A 13,057-nucleotide genomic window follows, 5' to 3' on the forward strand; every position below is an offset into this window, starting at 1 on the left:
AGACATAATTAGTGCTAGGAACTCATTGCTACAATGGCAGTAGCTCTTACTCAATATATAATCTATCAAGATCACTTACTGCAGGTATCTGTGATTTCTTTCCTGGTTTAACATCTCCTGCTATGACTGTACCCTTGAAGTAGTAGTGTAGATCTATAGGAAGAAGGTTCACCACTGTTACAGGGGGCATAATCACTACAGTGTGACCAGGCAAGGGCAATACCCCACTCTGAAAGTGATCTTCTGGAAAATTCTCTCGGCGGACAGCTACACAATACCTACAAGCAGTATCAACTCTAAATGATATCTATTCTTGGAACAAATGTAAATATGTTAACTTAAGCAATTTTCAACTGTTTTATATCTAAGGTAAAAATTGGTTACAATCAGTCCAACAGAAAAAAAACTGCTGTAACATGTAGGTTAAAGTAGCTGGACATATATATTTTATTTAATCCTATGAGATTCTTTAACAATTTTTGCATAAACTTAAGTTTAATTTCTGTTAAAGTACAAAAATTATAGTAAAATTACCAACCATCAACAAATGTTAAACACCAATATTATATTTCAATACTGACCTAAAAACTGCATCTGAATCAGGCATCCTACATTCTCTCAATGTTTCATTCACTTCCCCAGGTTTAACTACATGCTGCCAGTTGATTGCCTGATTTGAATGCTCCACTGGCCAATCACTTGGCCTCACCCAAAGTCTGGACAATACAAATGGCATAGGGATTGACTTCTGCTGACTGGAGTTTACAGTGATGAAATCATAGCGACCTGAAAATGAATAAAACTGACTAACTTGCAATTAAAATCTAAAATGGCTTCTAATTTCTAATAATCCAGTACATCTTAATGAAAATACTGTCAAAAAGGTGTCAGTTGAAAACTCAATATTCTATTATTTTTTAAAAAGTAGAGTGTGAGGATGCACTTTTAATTTTGCCATTCTGTTATCAACAAAATATGCCATAAAACCAGAATTGGACTGAGACCTATCGTCTGAACTGAGTATGGATTACAAATATAAATTTACTTCACCATATCTAATTTTTTTATTTTAAAGTTGTATGACTTAAGAAATTTGAAAACTTTTTTAACACTAATTTTCATTTATCAATTATACCTGGAATAATAGGATTATCCAATTTCAGTTCTATAGGTGCGTCCAGTCTGTTGGACACAATGAGGGCGGACCTGAGTGTGATCACCTTTCTAGCACTGCCCTCCTGCTGGATGTCAAACACAACCCTAGCTTTCTGCTGATCATTCTGAAAGGTATGTTATATAGTTATTCACCTCTTATGAGCAACTCAATTCTAGCTCAGAAAAAATAACTGCCCTGGCTAGTTCTCTAAAAAGTAATTGCTTCCTACTACTAGTTATGGGTGGCAAGTTAAATCCTGCACAATCTGTGTTCAACATAGAGAGCATCAGACCGATTGTTCCAAAGTTAAGCATCACATCAGAACACAATAACTTGCTATAAGAAGTTACATATGGACTCATTTGTCTGCAATCTGTGATCCATTGTTGCTAAGAGAGCCAGTTATCTGATTAGAACATTTTCAAATGTGGAAAGTGAACCAACACTGTAAAGTTTGAAAACTACCATATCTAAGATAAACCCTTGAAAATGTGTAAACATACCATGTCTCAACAAGTGCTTTTTGAAACAAGAGGGCCATCATTGCCCTATATCACTCATCTGAGTTTAGTTGCTTGCTTAAACAAATTTCTTTGCTTAAGCTTCACTAACAAAAACTAGGTGAGTAGGTCATGGTAAAGATTACTGAAATCTGCTTAGAAATTACACTGGTGGTCCAAATTTCTTTGCTGTAGCTTCAAAAACAAGAAAGTAGGTCAGTAGTTCAGGGTTAAGAATATTAAAGATGAGTATTGAAATCAGTATCAAAAGTTATAAACTGGTCCAAATTTCTATGCTATACCTTCAAAAACAAGACAGTAGGTCAGTAGGTCATGATTAGAACAATTCAAGATGAACACTGAAATCTGTATCAAACATTATGCTTGTGGTCCAAATTTCTTTACCACTGCTTCAAAAACAAACGTTTGTGTAAAACAAGGGACTGTGACCTGGGTGTGGCCTTTATTGACCCCAGGGTCATGATTTGAACAATCTTGGTAGAAAACCACTAGAGCATAACATATACTAAATATCTAAGCTCCGTGCCTTATGGTTTAAGACAAGGTTTTTGAAATTCCCTATACAAGTCTATTTTAAACATGTGCCCCCGGGGCGGGGCCATATTTGACCCTAGGGGGATCATTTGAACAATCTTGGTAGAGGACCACTAGATGATGCTACTTACCAAACATCTAAACCCTAGGCCCTGTGGTTTTAGACAAGAAGATTTTCAAAGTTTTTCCTATATAAACTGTGTGACCCCCGAGCGGGGCCATATCTGACCCTAGGTGGAAAATTTGAACAATCTTGGTAGAGGACCACTAGATGATGTTACATACCAAATATCAAATCCCTAGGCCCTTTGGTTTGAAATAAGAAAATTTTCAGAGTTTTTCCCTATTTAAGTCTAAGTAAACCATGTGACCCCCAGGGCGGGGGCCATATTTGACCCTAGCGGGAAAATTTGAAAAATCTTGGTAGAGGACTATTAGATGATGCTACATACCAAATATCAAAGCCCTAGGCCCTGTGGTTTTGGACAAGAAGATTTTCAAAGTGTTTCCCTATATAAGCCCATATAAACCACGTGACCACAGGGCAGGGCCATACCTGACTCTTGGGGGATAACTTGAACAATCTTGGTAGAGGACCACTAGATGAAACTACAGTCCAAATACAAAAGCCCTATGATCTGTGGTTTTAGACAAGAAGATTTTTAAAGCTTTTCCTTTCGGTTGCCATGGCAACCAGAGTTCAGTATGAAATTAATTCTTTGAACAATTTTTAAAGAAGACCATCCAGGAACATCCCTGTGAAGTTTCATCAAAACTGACCTGGTGGTTTAGGAGATGATGTTGTTTAAAGGAAAGTGTGGCCGGACACCGGACAGTGAGCGATCACAATAGCTCACCCTGAGTGCTCAGGTTAGCTAAAAAAATATATGTCTGAGAGCTCTGAATACTACTTAATTTCTAAATATCTTTTTCTTTATTAATTTATCAAAAAAGAAAATCATGACTTACCAATAGCCTAGATGTGTTTCTAATTGCTAAGGTATACCCATGCATACAACACGAAGAGACTTAATACCTAATAGTACACAATAATCATCATTTTCCCCCTCAAAATCTCTTATGTTAAATGAATGTTAAATGAAAAATCTTACCACTTTGATAATGGAAGGTTTACTGACATCTGGTAGGGTATCTCTGAAGTAGACACCAACTTTATCAACTGAGACTGGATGTAGTCTTTGCCAACCATCAACTTTCACAATCAACTGATTCACAACCAATGAACTTGATTTCTGTTTATAATTGAGAACATTCATAAGTGTATAACCTTTTTTTATCATACTTTATAATATCAAAGGGTTCAGCTTGACTGTAAAAAGGTCAAAATAAAGCTGGACTTCCAGTAATTTCTTTCAGTTTCATTCTCCCATTTAATTAATAATAATTCAAATTTACATTGAATACTGGTACATCCATTTTTTATGAAAATTATCTACAGTGAATCACCGCTCACTCGAGCATCGATGACTCGAGCAACCGGGCTCACTCAAGCAATTGATGTGGTCCCAGCTGATTTTCTTCTGTTTTCCATGTGAAATTTCCATGGCTGGGTCGAGCATCGATAACTCGACCGCTCGAGCATGACACCTGGTCCCTGTGTATTAATTTATTCTTCGTTTCTTCTGGCAAACTCGAGCAGAGGTGTCAAAATTTTCGCACCTTCGGCGGTCAGAATGTATCGGTTAAGTAAACATTTTCACACACCGTGAGAATTGCGTGGTCTACTCCTGAACTATCTTAAATGTTTGTTTGTTGGTATATTTCATCTTATAATGAGATAATTGTTGATAAAATGTTGAAAAAAAGTTTTATTGATCAAATTTCGATCAATTACTGATTACTTAAAACATCTTTTCTGCAGGATCGAGAACATAGTTATGAGATCTTAGTATTTTAATCAGCAGTTCTTTGCATGCAAACGAAGGAAATAAAAATTGAGACGATAATTCTGATATGCACTTGTTGATAAATAACAAGAGCTGTCTGATGACAGCGCGCAGACTATTCGAAGAATTGATTGAAGAATGGGGTCAAAATATTTCCACGGATATTCAGACAAAAGAAATAAATAGATTAGACAAACAATGTTCCTGTATTACTTTGATTTCGATAAGTCTTGCACTAAATGGCAATATATGAGCCAATTTCAAAGTCCAAAAAGGGCCATAATTCAGCCAAAATAGTTATGTACTCTTGCCTACAGACGGAAATAGAGAATAATAGGTTAGTGCCGTAGATGAGAAAGTTTATCTGGCGAGGTGGAGGAGGTTATCGGGTGAGCCGAAGGCGAACCTGATAACGTCCGGAGCCGAGCCAGATAAAGTTTCTCCATCTTAGGCACTAACCTATTATTCTATTTATCTTGTCATTACTTCATTTTCCGATATTTGGCAATTTATTTTACAAAAATAAGTGTGCGACAACCGCTTTAATGACGTCATATTCGTAATGACGTCACTTATATAATGACGTGATTACCAGCAAAATCGCAATAACTTCTTCGTTTTTGAATAAAAACTCATTATTTGACCACTCATTTTCTTAGTTCGGACATTTCCAACACAATGATGATGGTTTCGTTGCAAAATTTCTTATGACAACAATATCGATCATAAGGTCACATGATCAACTGACCGTATATCACTGGTCACATGATCAACTGACGGTATATCAAGAAAGATATACGGCACCCTGATATCGGGTCGAAAATACTGCAAGTGACAGGATAAATCATAATGATAAACAAGTGTTCAAAGTTTAAAAGCCATATGTCAAATAGTTTTGACAAAACACGGACTTGTATGAAAACAGAACCAATTTCAAAGTCCAAAAAAGGGCCATAATTCAGCCAAAATAGATGACAGAGTTATGTTCTCTTTCCTACAGATAGAGACTATTATACTAAACAAGTGATAAAAGTTTAAAAGCCATAATTATGTCAAACACTTTACAAAAAATATGAACTTATACGAAAAACTTAACCAAGATTTCTAAGTCAAAAGGGGCCATAATTCAGCCAAAATCTTTGATGGAGTTATGTACTCTTGCCTATAACTGGACATGGTGATGGTAAACAGGTGTTGAAAGTTTCAAAGCTTTATCTCAAAAGACTTTGTCAAAATATGAACTGGTACGAAATATTAACCCAGATTTCTAAGTCAAAAAGGGCCATAATTCAGCCAAAATCCTTGATGGAGTTATGTGCTCTTGCCTATAACTGGACATGGTGATGGTTAACAAGTGTTGAAAGTTTCAAAGCTTTATCTCAAAAGACTTTGTCTAAATATGAACTGGTACGAAAAACTTAACCAAGATTTCTAAGTCGAAAGGGGCCATAATTCAGCCAAAATTCCTGATGGAGTTACATACTCTTGCCTATAGCTGGCCATGGTGATGGTAAACAAGTGTTGAAAGTTTCAAAGCTTTATCTTAAAAGACTTTGTCTAAATATGAACTGGTACGAAAAATGTAACCAAGATTTCTAAGTCAAAAGGGGCCATAATTCAGCCAAAATCCCTGATGGAGTTATGTACTCTTGCCTATAACTGGCCATAGTGATGGTAAACAAGTGTTGAAAGTTTCAAAGTTTTATCTTAAAAGACTTTGTCAAAATATGAACTGGTACGAAAAACTTAACCATGATGTCTAAGTCAAAAGGGGCCATAATTCAGCCAAAATCCTTGATGGAGTTATGTGCTCTTGCCTATAACTGGCCATGATGATGGTAAACAAGTGTTGAAAGTTTCAAAGCTTTATCTCAAAAGACTTTGTCAAAATGTGGACTGGTACGAAAAACTTAACCAAGGTGTGACGCCGACGCCGTGGTGAGTAGGATAGCTCTACTTATTCTTCGAATAGTCGAGCTAAAAATAAAGTAAGTCTTAGTCGTTTCTTCACATGTGCCATTTATAAATTACATATTGAAACGTTCTTTTTTGTGTTTTTTTGAAAATGTCACAAATATGTTATTATTACGCATCACCGTTTACTCTCCCGATGAAAATCAGTAAAGCAAATTACAATTTTCTTCGTATGTAGGTCAATGTTTGGGTCGCTCGAAACCATGGATAACTCGAGCATTTTGCTCATCCCCTTGCGACCTCGAGCGAGCGGTGTTTTACTGTATATGTACATTTGATCTTGCTCCGAAACTTCTAATACTTGTACATTAAAATTTCATAAAGAATTAAAGAATCCTTTCTCTTAATCCCAAAGTTCTAATATTTATTCATGAATTTTTGGTACAGAACTCTTTCTAAATCCAAAACATTTAATACCTATACAGTTGAATGCTTTTATCCCAAATGCCGAGGACCAAGAATTATACTTCAAGATAACTGAAATTCGACTTATAAATGATATTTGTTGCAGGTGAATTTGCTAAAAGTGTTGCTGTAGCCTCATATATATGATTGTATGTGTTAACATGACATATACATCTTACATACATTTTGTGAATAAACATAAATTCGAAACACATTTCATTTATAGTAGATGTTTATGTATATTTGCTATGTAACATCACATGTTTTTAAAGGAACACATTTTTACTTTAACATACTAAGAGGTAAATGCGTAGGAATTTGACTTAAATAGCATGAAAAAAAACAAGAGGGTCATGATGACCCTGAATCCCTCACCTGAGTAATATGAGCCACATGTTTCAAATGGCAAACAGATGCTAAAATATTATAAAGTAGGTCAGTAAGTCACATTCATGGTCACTGAAAGTCAGTTTTAAGATTGGTGTGCAAAACTGTCCATGTCATCCAAATTTCATGGCTGTATCTTAAAAAAACAAGAAAGTAGGTCAGTAGGTCAAGGTCAAAGTCAAGTGACTCCTAATTGCTTAGGGTCATCAGGTAATTATAATTAAACAGTCTAGGAAATATAATCTGATTATATTAGAAGTATTTATTCCTATATAACTCGTATAACAAATGAACCCCAGGGCGGGGCCTCTTTTCACCCCAGGGTCATAATTTGAATAATCTTGTTAGAGATCCACTAGGCAATGCTACATACCAAATATCAAAGGCCTAGGCCTTGAACTTTCAGACAAGAAGATTTTTAAATCTTTCCCTATATAAGTCTATGTAAAACTTGGGACCCCCAGAGCGGGGCCTCTTTTCACCTCAGGTGCATAATTTTAACAATCTTGGTAGAGGACCACAAGGCAATACTTCAAATATCAAAGGCCTAGGTCTTGCGGTTTCAGACAGAAAGATTTTCAAAGTTTTTTCCTGTACAAGTCTATGCAAAACTTGGGACTCCCTGAGGCGGGGCCTCTATTCACCCCAGGAGCACAATCTGAACAATTTTCATAGAGGACCATTAGATGTCACATACCAAATATGCTCTACGCCTTGAAGCTTCAGGCAAGAAGATTTTTAAAGTTTTTCCTTTTGGTTGGAGTTCTGCATGGAATTCAATTCTTTGAACAATTTTGAAAGGGGACCACCCAAGGATCATTCCTGTGAAGTTTGGTGTAATTCTGCATAGTGGTTTTCAAGAAGAAGAATTTTTTTAGAAAATGTTGACCGACACACTACCCACGTCGGACGACGGACATTGAGCGGTCACAAAAGCTCACCATGAGCCTTTGGCTCAGGTGAGCTAAAAAGCTACTATAATTTCAATTATATATGAAAATTTCATAAAGAACACTTTCTCTGAATCCGAAAACTTCTCTAAAACTAAACAAGAGGGCCACGAAGGCCCTGTATCGCTCACCTGACCTACTGACCTAAAGATCATCAAGATTAACATTCTGACCAAGTTTCATTAAGATATGGTCATAAATGTGGCCTCTAAAGTGTTAACTAGCTTTTCCTTTGATTTAACCCGGTGACTTAGATTTTGATCCAGCATGACCCAGATTCGAACTTGACCTAAAGATCATCAAGATTAACATTCTGACCAAGTTTCATGAAGATACATTCAAACATGTGGCCTCTAGACTGTTAACAAGCTTTTCCTTTGATTTGACCCGGTGACCTAGATTTTGACCCCGCATGATCCAGATTCAAACCTGACCTAAAGATCATCAAGATTAACATTCTGACCAAGTTTCATGAAGATATAGTTATAAATGTGGCCTCTAGAGTGTAAACAAGCTTTTCCTTTGATTTGACCTAGTGACCTAGTTTTCTACCCCACCTGACCTAGATTGAACATGAACTATAGATCATCAAGATTAACATTCTGACTTAGATTCATTAAGATAAGGTCATACATGTGGCCTCTACAGTGTTAACTAGCTTTTCCTTTGATTTGACCTGGTGACCTAGTTTTTGACCCCAGATGACCCAATATCGAACTGGACCCTGAGATCATCAAGATTAACATTCTGACCAGGTTTCATGAAGATACAGTGATAAATGTGGCCTCTACAGTGTTAAAAAGCTTTTTTTTTTTATTTGACCTTGTGACCTAGTTTTTGACCCCAAATGACCCAATATCGAAATCGTCCAAGATTTTATTGCGGGTAACATTCTGACTAAGTTTCATTAAGATTGGGCCAAAATTGTGACCTCTAGAATGTTAACAAGCTTTTCCTTTGACCTGGTGACCTAGTTTTTGACCCCAGATGACCCAATATCAAACTCCTCCAAGATTTTATTGAGGGTAAAATTCTGACCATGTATCATTAAGATTGGGCCAAAATTGTGACCTCTAGAGTGTTAACAAGCTTTTCCTTTGATTTGACCTGGTGACTTAGTTTTTGAACCCAGATGACCCAATATCAAACTCCTCCAAGATTTTATTGAGGGTAACATTCTGACCAAGTTTCATTAAGATTGGACCAAAATTGTGACCTCTAGTGTTAACAAGCTTTTCCTTTGATTTGACCTGGTGACCTAGTTTTTGACCCCAGATGACCCAATATCAAACTCATCCAAGATTTAATTTGAGAGTAACATTCTGACCAAGTTTCATTAAGATTGGGCCAAAATTGTGAGCTCTAGAGCGTTAATAGTCAAATTCGTGACGACGACGGACGGAAGACGGACACAGGGTGATCACAAAAGCTCACCTTTGAGCACTTTGTGCTCAGGTGAGCTAAAAATTCCAGGATAACCTTTCTCGGAATTAGAAAATTTCATGTGGAAAGATTTGGCAAGACTAGGCTAATTTACTCACCTTGTGCCTTATTTTTTCTTTTCTATGAAAACTGAATGTTCCCTCTTGGTTTGGAGGTACACATGTCATTTCTGATTCACTAAATCTTTTCTCAGAGTATCTCTGGGTGTCGGGGTTTACAGTGACAGGTGCAAACCAGACCGGGGAACCAGTATGGTTGCGGACTGCATATGGTATAAACAGTTGGCGACGTTTAACATCACTTGGTGAGTACGCTTCCTTTTGAGATCTGTAAAACAGACAGAAATTTACCACAGAGAAAATGACAATTATTCAGAAGGTACTACTGGTATACCCATTGCTCCATATAGACCACATAACGATTATTTTTCAACTTATATAATGTATGGCATAGCTGCAGTAATGGATGTAGGATCTTTTAGTTTCTCTTTTTTTTTGACAAATGTCAAATACCATGAAAAAAGCACTTTTAAGTGTACCTTAATCCTTACAAACAATACCATATTGCTCCTGCATTTGACTAAACAGATCTGTTTTGATCACAGCATAAATATTACATTATGTTGAATTTCCAAAGCTAACATTATATCGAAATTTCTGTTCTGTTAAATAAAATTATTCTGGTCCAGCATACAGACTAGAGCTAAACCTAGGGCAAGGTACTCTGTATCAAAATACAAAATGACCAATTGTCCACTATAAAAGTTTTTTTCCTATATAAGTCTATGTAAAACTTGAGACCCTTGGGTGGGGCCTCTTTTCACCTCAAGAGGCATAATTTGAATAAACTTGGTAAAGGACCACTAGGCAATGCTATATACCAAATATCAAAAGCTTAGGCCTTGCAGTTTCAGACAAAAAGAATTTTAAAGTTTTTCCTATTGAGTCTATGTAAAACTTGGTACCCCCAGGGCAGGGCCTCTTTTCACCCTAGGGGCATAATCTGAACATTCTTAGTAGAGGACCATAAGGCAATACTACATACCAAATATCAAATGCCTAGGTCTTGAGGTTTCAGACAAAAAGATTTTTAAAGTTTTTTCCATTAAAGGTCTATATAAACCATGTAATCCCCGGGGTGGCCATATTTGATGATAGGGGAATAATTTGAACAATCTTTGTAGAGAACCACTATATGATGCTACATTCCAAATATCAAAGCCCTTGGCGCTGTGGTTTTGGACAAGAAGATTTTTTAAGTTTTTAGCTCTGCTTGGAATTCAATTCTTTGAACAATTTTGAAAGGGGGCCACCCAAGGATCATTCCTGTGAAGTTTGGTGTAATTCTGCCCAGTGGTTTTCAAGAAGAAGATTTTTTTTAGGAATTGTTGACAGACACACAACGCACGGCGCACGACTGACGACGGACATTAAGCGGTCACAAAGGCTCACCATGAGCCTTTGGCTCAGGTGAGCTAAAAATGATCGACAACTGAACATTTTTACATGATTTGAAAAGCATAAAAGGGAAATCTGCACGATGGATTTTGAGAAAATAAGACTCAAATTTACAGCCCTGACAAAAAAATGGTCCACATATGAAAATTTATGAAGTACCTGTTACTGTGTATACTATTGATTAAACAAGTGGGCCATGAAGGCCCTGTATCGTTCACCTGACCTACTGGCTTAAATATCATCAAGATTAACATTCTGACCAAGTTTCATTAAGATATGGTCATAAATGTGGCCTCTAAAGTGTTAAATAGCTTTTCCTTTGATTTGACCCGGTGACCTAGTTTTTGACCCTACATGACCCAGATTCGAACTTGACCTAAAGATCATCAAGATTAACATTCTGACTAAGTTTCATGAAGATACAGTCATAAATGTGGCATCTAGAGTGTTAACAAGCTTTTTCTTTGATTTGACCTAGTGACCTAGTTTTTGATCCCACCTGACACAGATTTGAAGTTGACCTACAGATAATCAAGATTAACATACAGACCAAGTTTCATTAAGATATGGTCATAAATGTGGCCTCTACAGTGTAAACTAGCTTTTCCTTTGATTTGACCTGGTGACCTAGTTTTTGATCCTACATGACCCAGATTCAAACTGGACCTTGAGATCATTAAGATTAACATTCTGACCAAGTTTCATGAAGATATAGTCATAAATGTGGCCTCTACAGTGTTAACAAGCTTTTCCTTTGATTTGACCTAGTGACCTAGTTTTTGACCCCACCTGACCCAGATTTGTACTTGACCTATATATCATCAAGATTAACATTCTGACCAAGATTCATGAAGATACAGTCATAAATCTGGCCTCTACAGTGTTAACAAGCTTTTCTTTTGATTTGACCTGTTGACCTAGTTTTTGACCCCGGTTAATCCAATATCAAACTTGACCAAGATTTTATTGAGGGTAACATTCTGACTAAGTTTCATTAAGATTGGGCCAAAACTGTGACCTCTAGAGTGTTAAAAAGCTTTTCCTTTGATTTGACCTGTTGACCTAGTTTTTTACCCCAGATGACCCAATATCAAACTCGTCCAAGACTTTATTGAGGGTAACATTCTGACCAAGTTTCATTTAGATTGGGCAAAAATTGTGACCTCTAGAGTGTTAACAAGCTTTTCCTTCGATTTGACCTGGTGACCTAGTTTTTGATCCCAGATGACCCAATATAGAACTCCTCCAAGATTTTATTGAGGGTAACATTCTGACAAAGTTTCATTAAGATTGGGCCAAAATTGTGACCTCTAGAGTGTTAACAAGCTTTTCCTTTGATTTGACCTGGTGACCTATTTTTTGACCCCAGATGACCCAATATCGAAATCGTCCAAGATTTTATTGAGGGTAACATTCTGACCAAGTTTCATTAAGTTTGGGCCAAAATTGTGACCACTAGAGTGTTAACAGTCAAATTGTTGACGACTTACAGAAGGACGACGGACACAGGGCGATCACAAAAGCTCACCTTTGAGCACTTTGTGCTCAAGTGAGCTAAAAAAAATCTGGTATTAATTTTGAAAAACAAATCATCAGTACCAAGAAAAATTTGATACTGGTACCATCACATTTTCTGAACCTATAGAAACTCACAATTTTACCTTTCAGTTTCTCAATAACAGTTTTGTAAGGGCTTCTAAACTGGATACATCAGAATTTTTTTGCTTTGAACCTTCATTGCCAAGACAAGAAGAAAGGCTTATAGATCATAATTTTCTTACAGATTTTATTGCCAGGGACAAACCATTTTCCTAAACACTGTATAAATATAACTGGGATAGAATTAAACACATGGCCGTGTATCTTTTTTATACAAACTAATTCAGACTTGAACATTTATCTTGGTTAATCAAAACCCGTTTATAATTTTTAAGGGAAAAAAAAAAGAAAAGAGAGCATTAAATCATACCCATCTTTATGTTTGTAGTAATCTTCTGTCCATTTATCCTTGGTCAGGTTGTACAGTTCTAGCAATGTACTGGTTACATTGACATTTAATACATCAGGAGCTAAATAAGGAAAATGTATGTAGTGAGCATATGCAAAATAATATATAAGAGATATGGCATGAAATAAATATGTATAAATGCTGTACAAAGTATATCCTTGCTTATAAAATGTGTTGTTAGTGATGCAACATTAGACAGCAATGTATTTTATCTTAATTAAGCTAAGAAAGTTTGCAGGTCGCTGGTTCTCTGTGCCTGAAATAATTCCAAGTGGAGGTACCGGAGGCTTTGCCTGCAGCATTAAAAATCCTATG

General features: G+C 36.4%; 1 protein-coding gene across 1 annotated transcript in view; it reads right to left on the minus strand.

Annotated features, from left to right (window-relative positions):
- LOC128554863 (intermembrane lipid transfer protein VPS13D-like) overlaps positions 1-12,803 on the minus strand; it is a gene marked incomplete at both ends in the record, with an annotated part of 63,833 nt that extends 51,030 nt beyond the window's left edge. The window contains 6 exons of the mRNA XM_053536177.1: positions 80-278; positions 582-786; positions 1,136-1,280; positions 3,324-3,464; positions 9,376-9,604; positions 12,704-12,803. Coding sequence (XP_053392152.1) covers positions 80-278; positions 582-786; positions 1,136-1,280; positions 3,324-3,464; positions 9,376-9,604; positions 12,704-12,803 — 1,019 coding nt within the window. The remainder of the gene's footprint in view (positions 1-79; positions 279-581; positions 787-1,135; positions 1,281-3,323; positions 3,465-9,375; positions 9,605-12,703) is intronic.
- Between the last annotated feature and the right edge of the window lie 254 nt (positions 12,804-13,057).

This window comes from Mercenaria mercenaria, unplaced genomic scaffold, assembly GCF_021730395.1.
Source record: "Mercenaria mercenaria strain notata unplaced genomic scaffold, MADL_Memer_1 contig_814, whole genome shotgun sequence".
In the NCBI taxonomy this organism is placed as follows: Eukaryota; Metazoa; Mollusca; class Bivalvia; order Venerida; family Veneridae; genus Mercenaria; species Mercenaria mercenaria.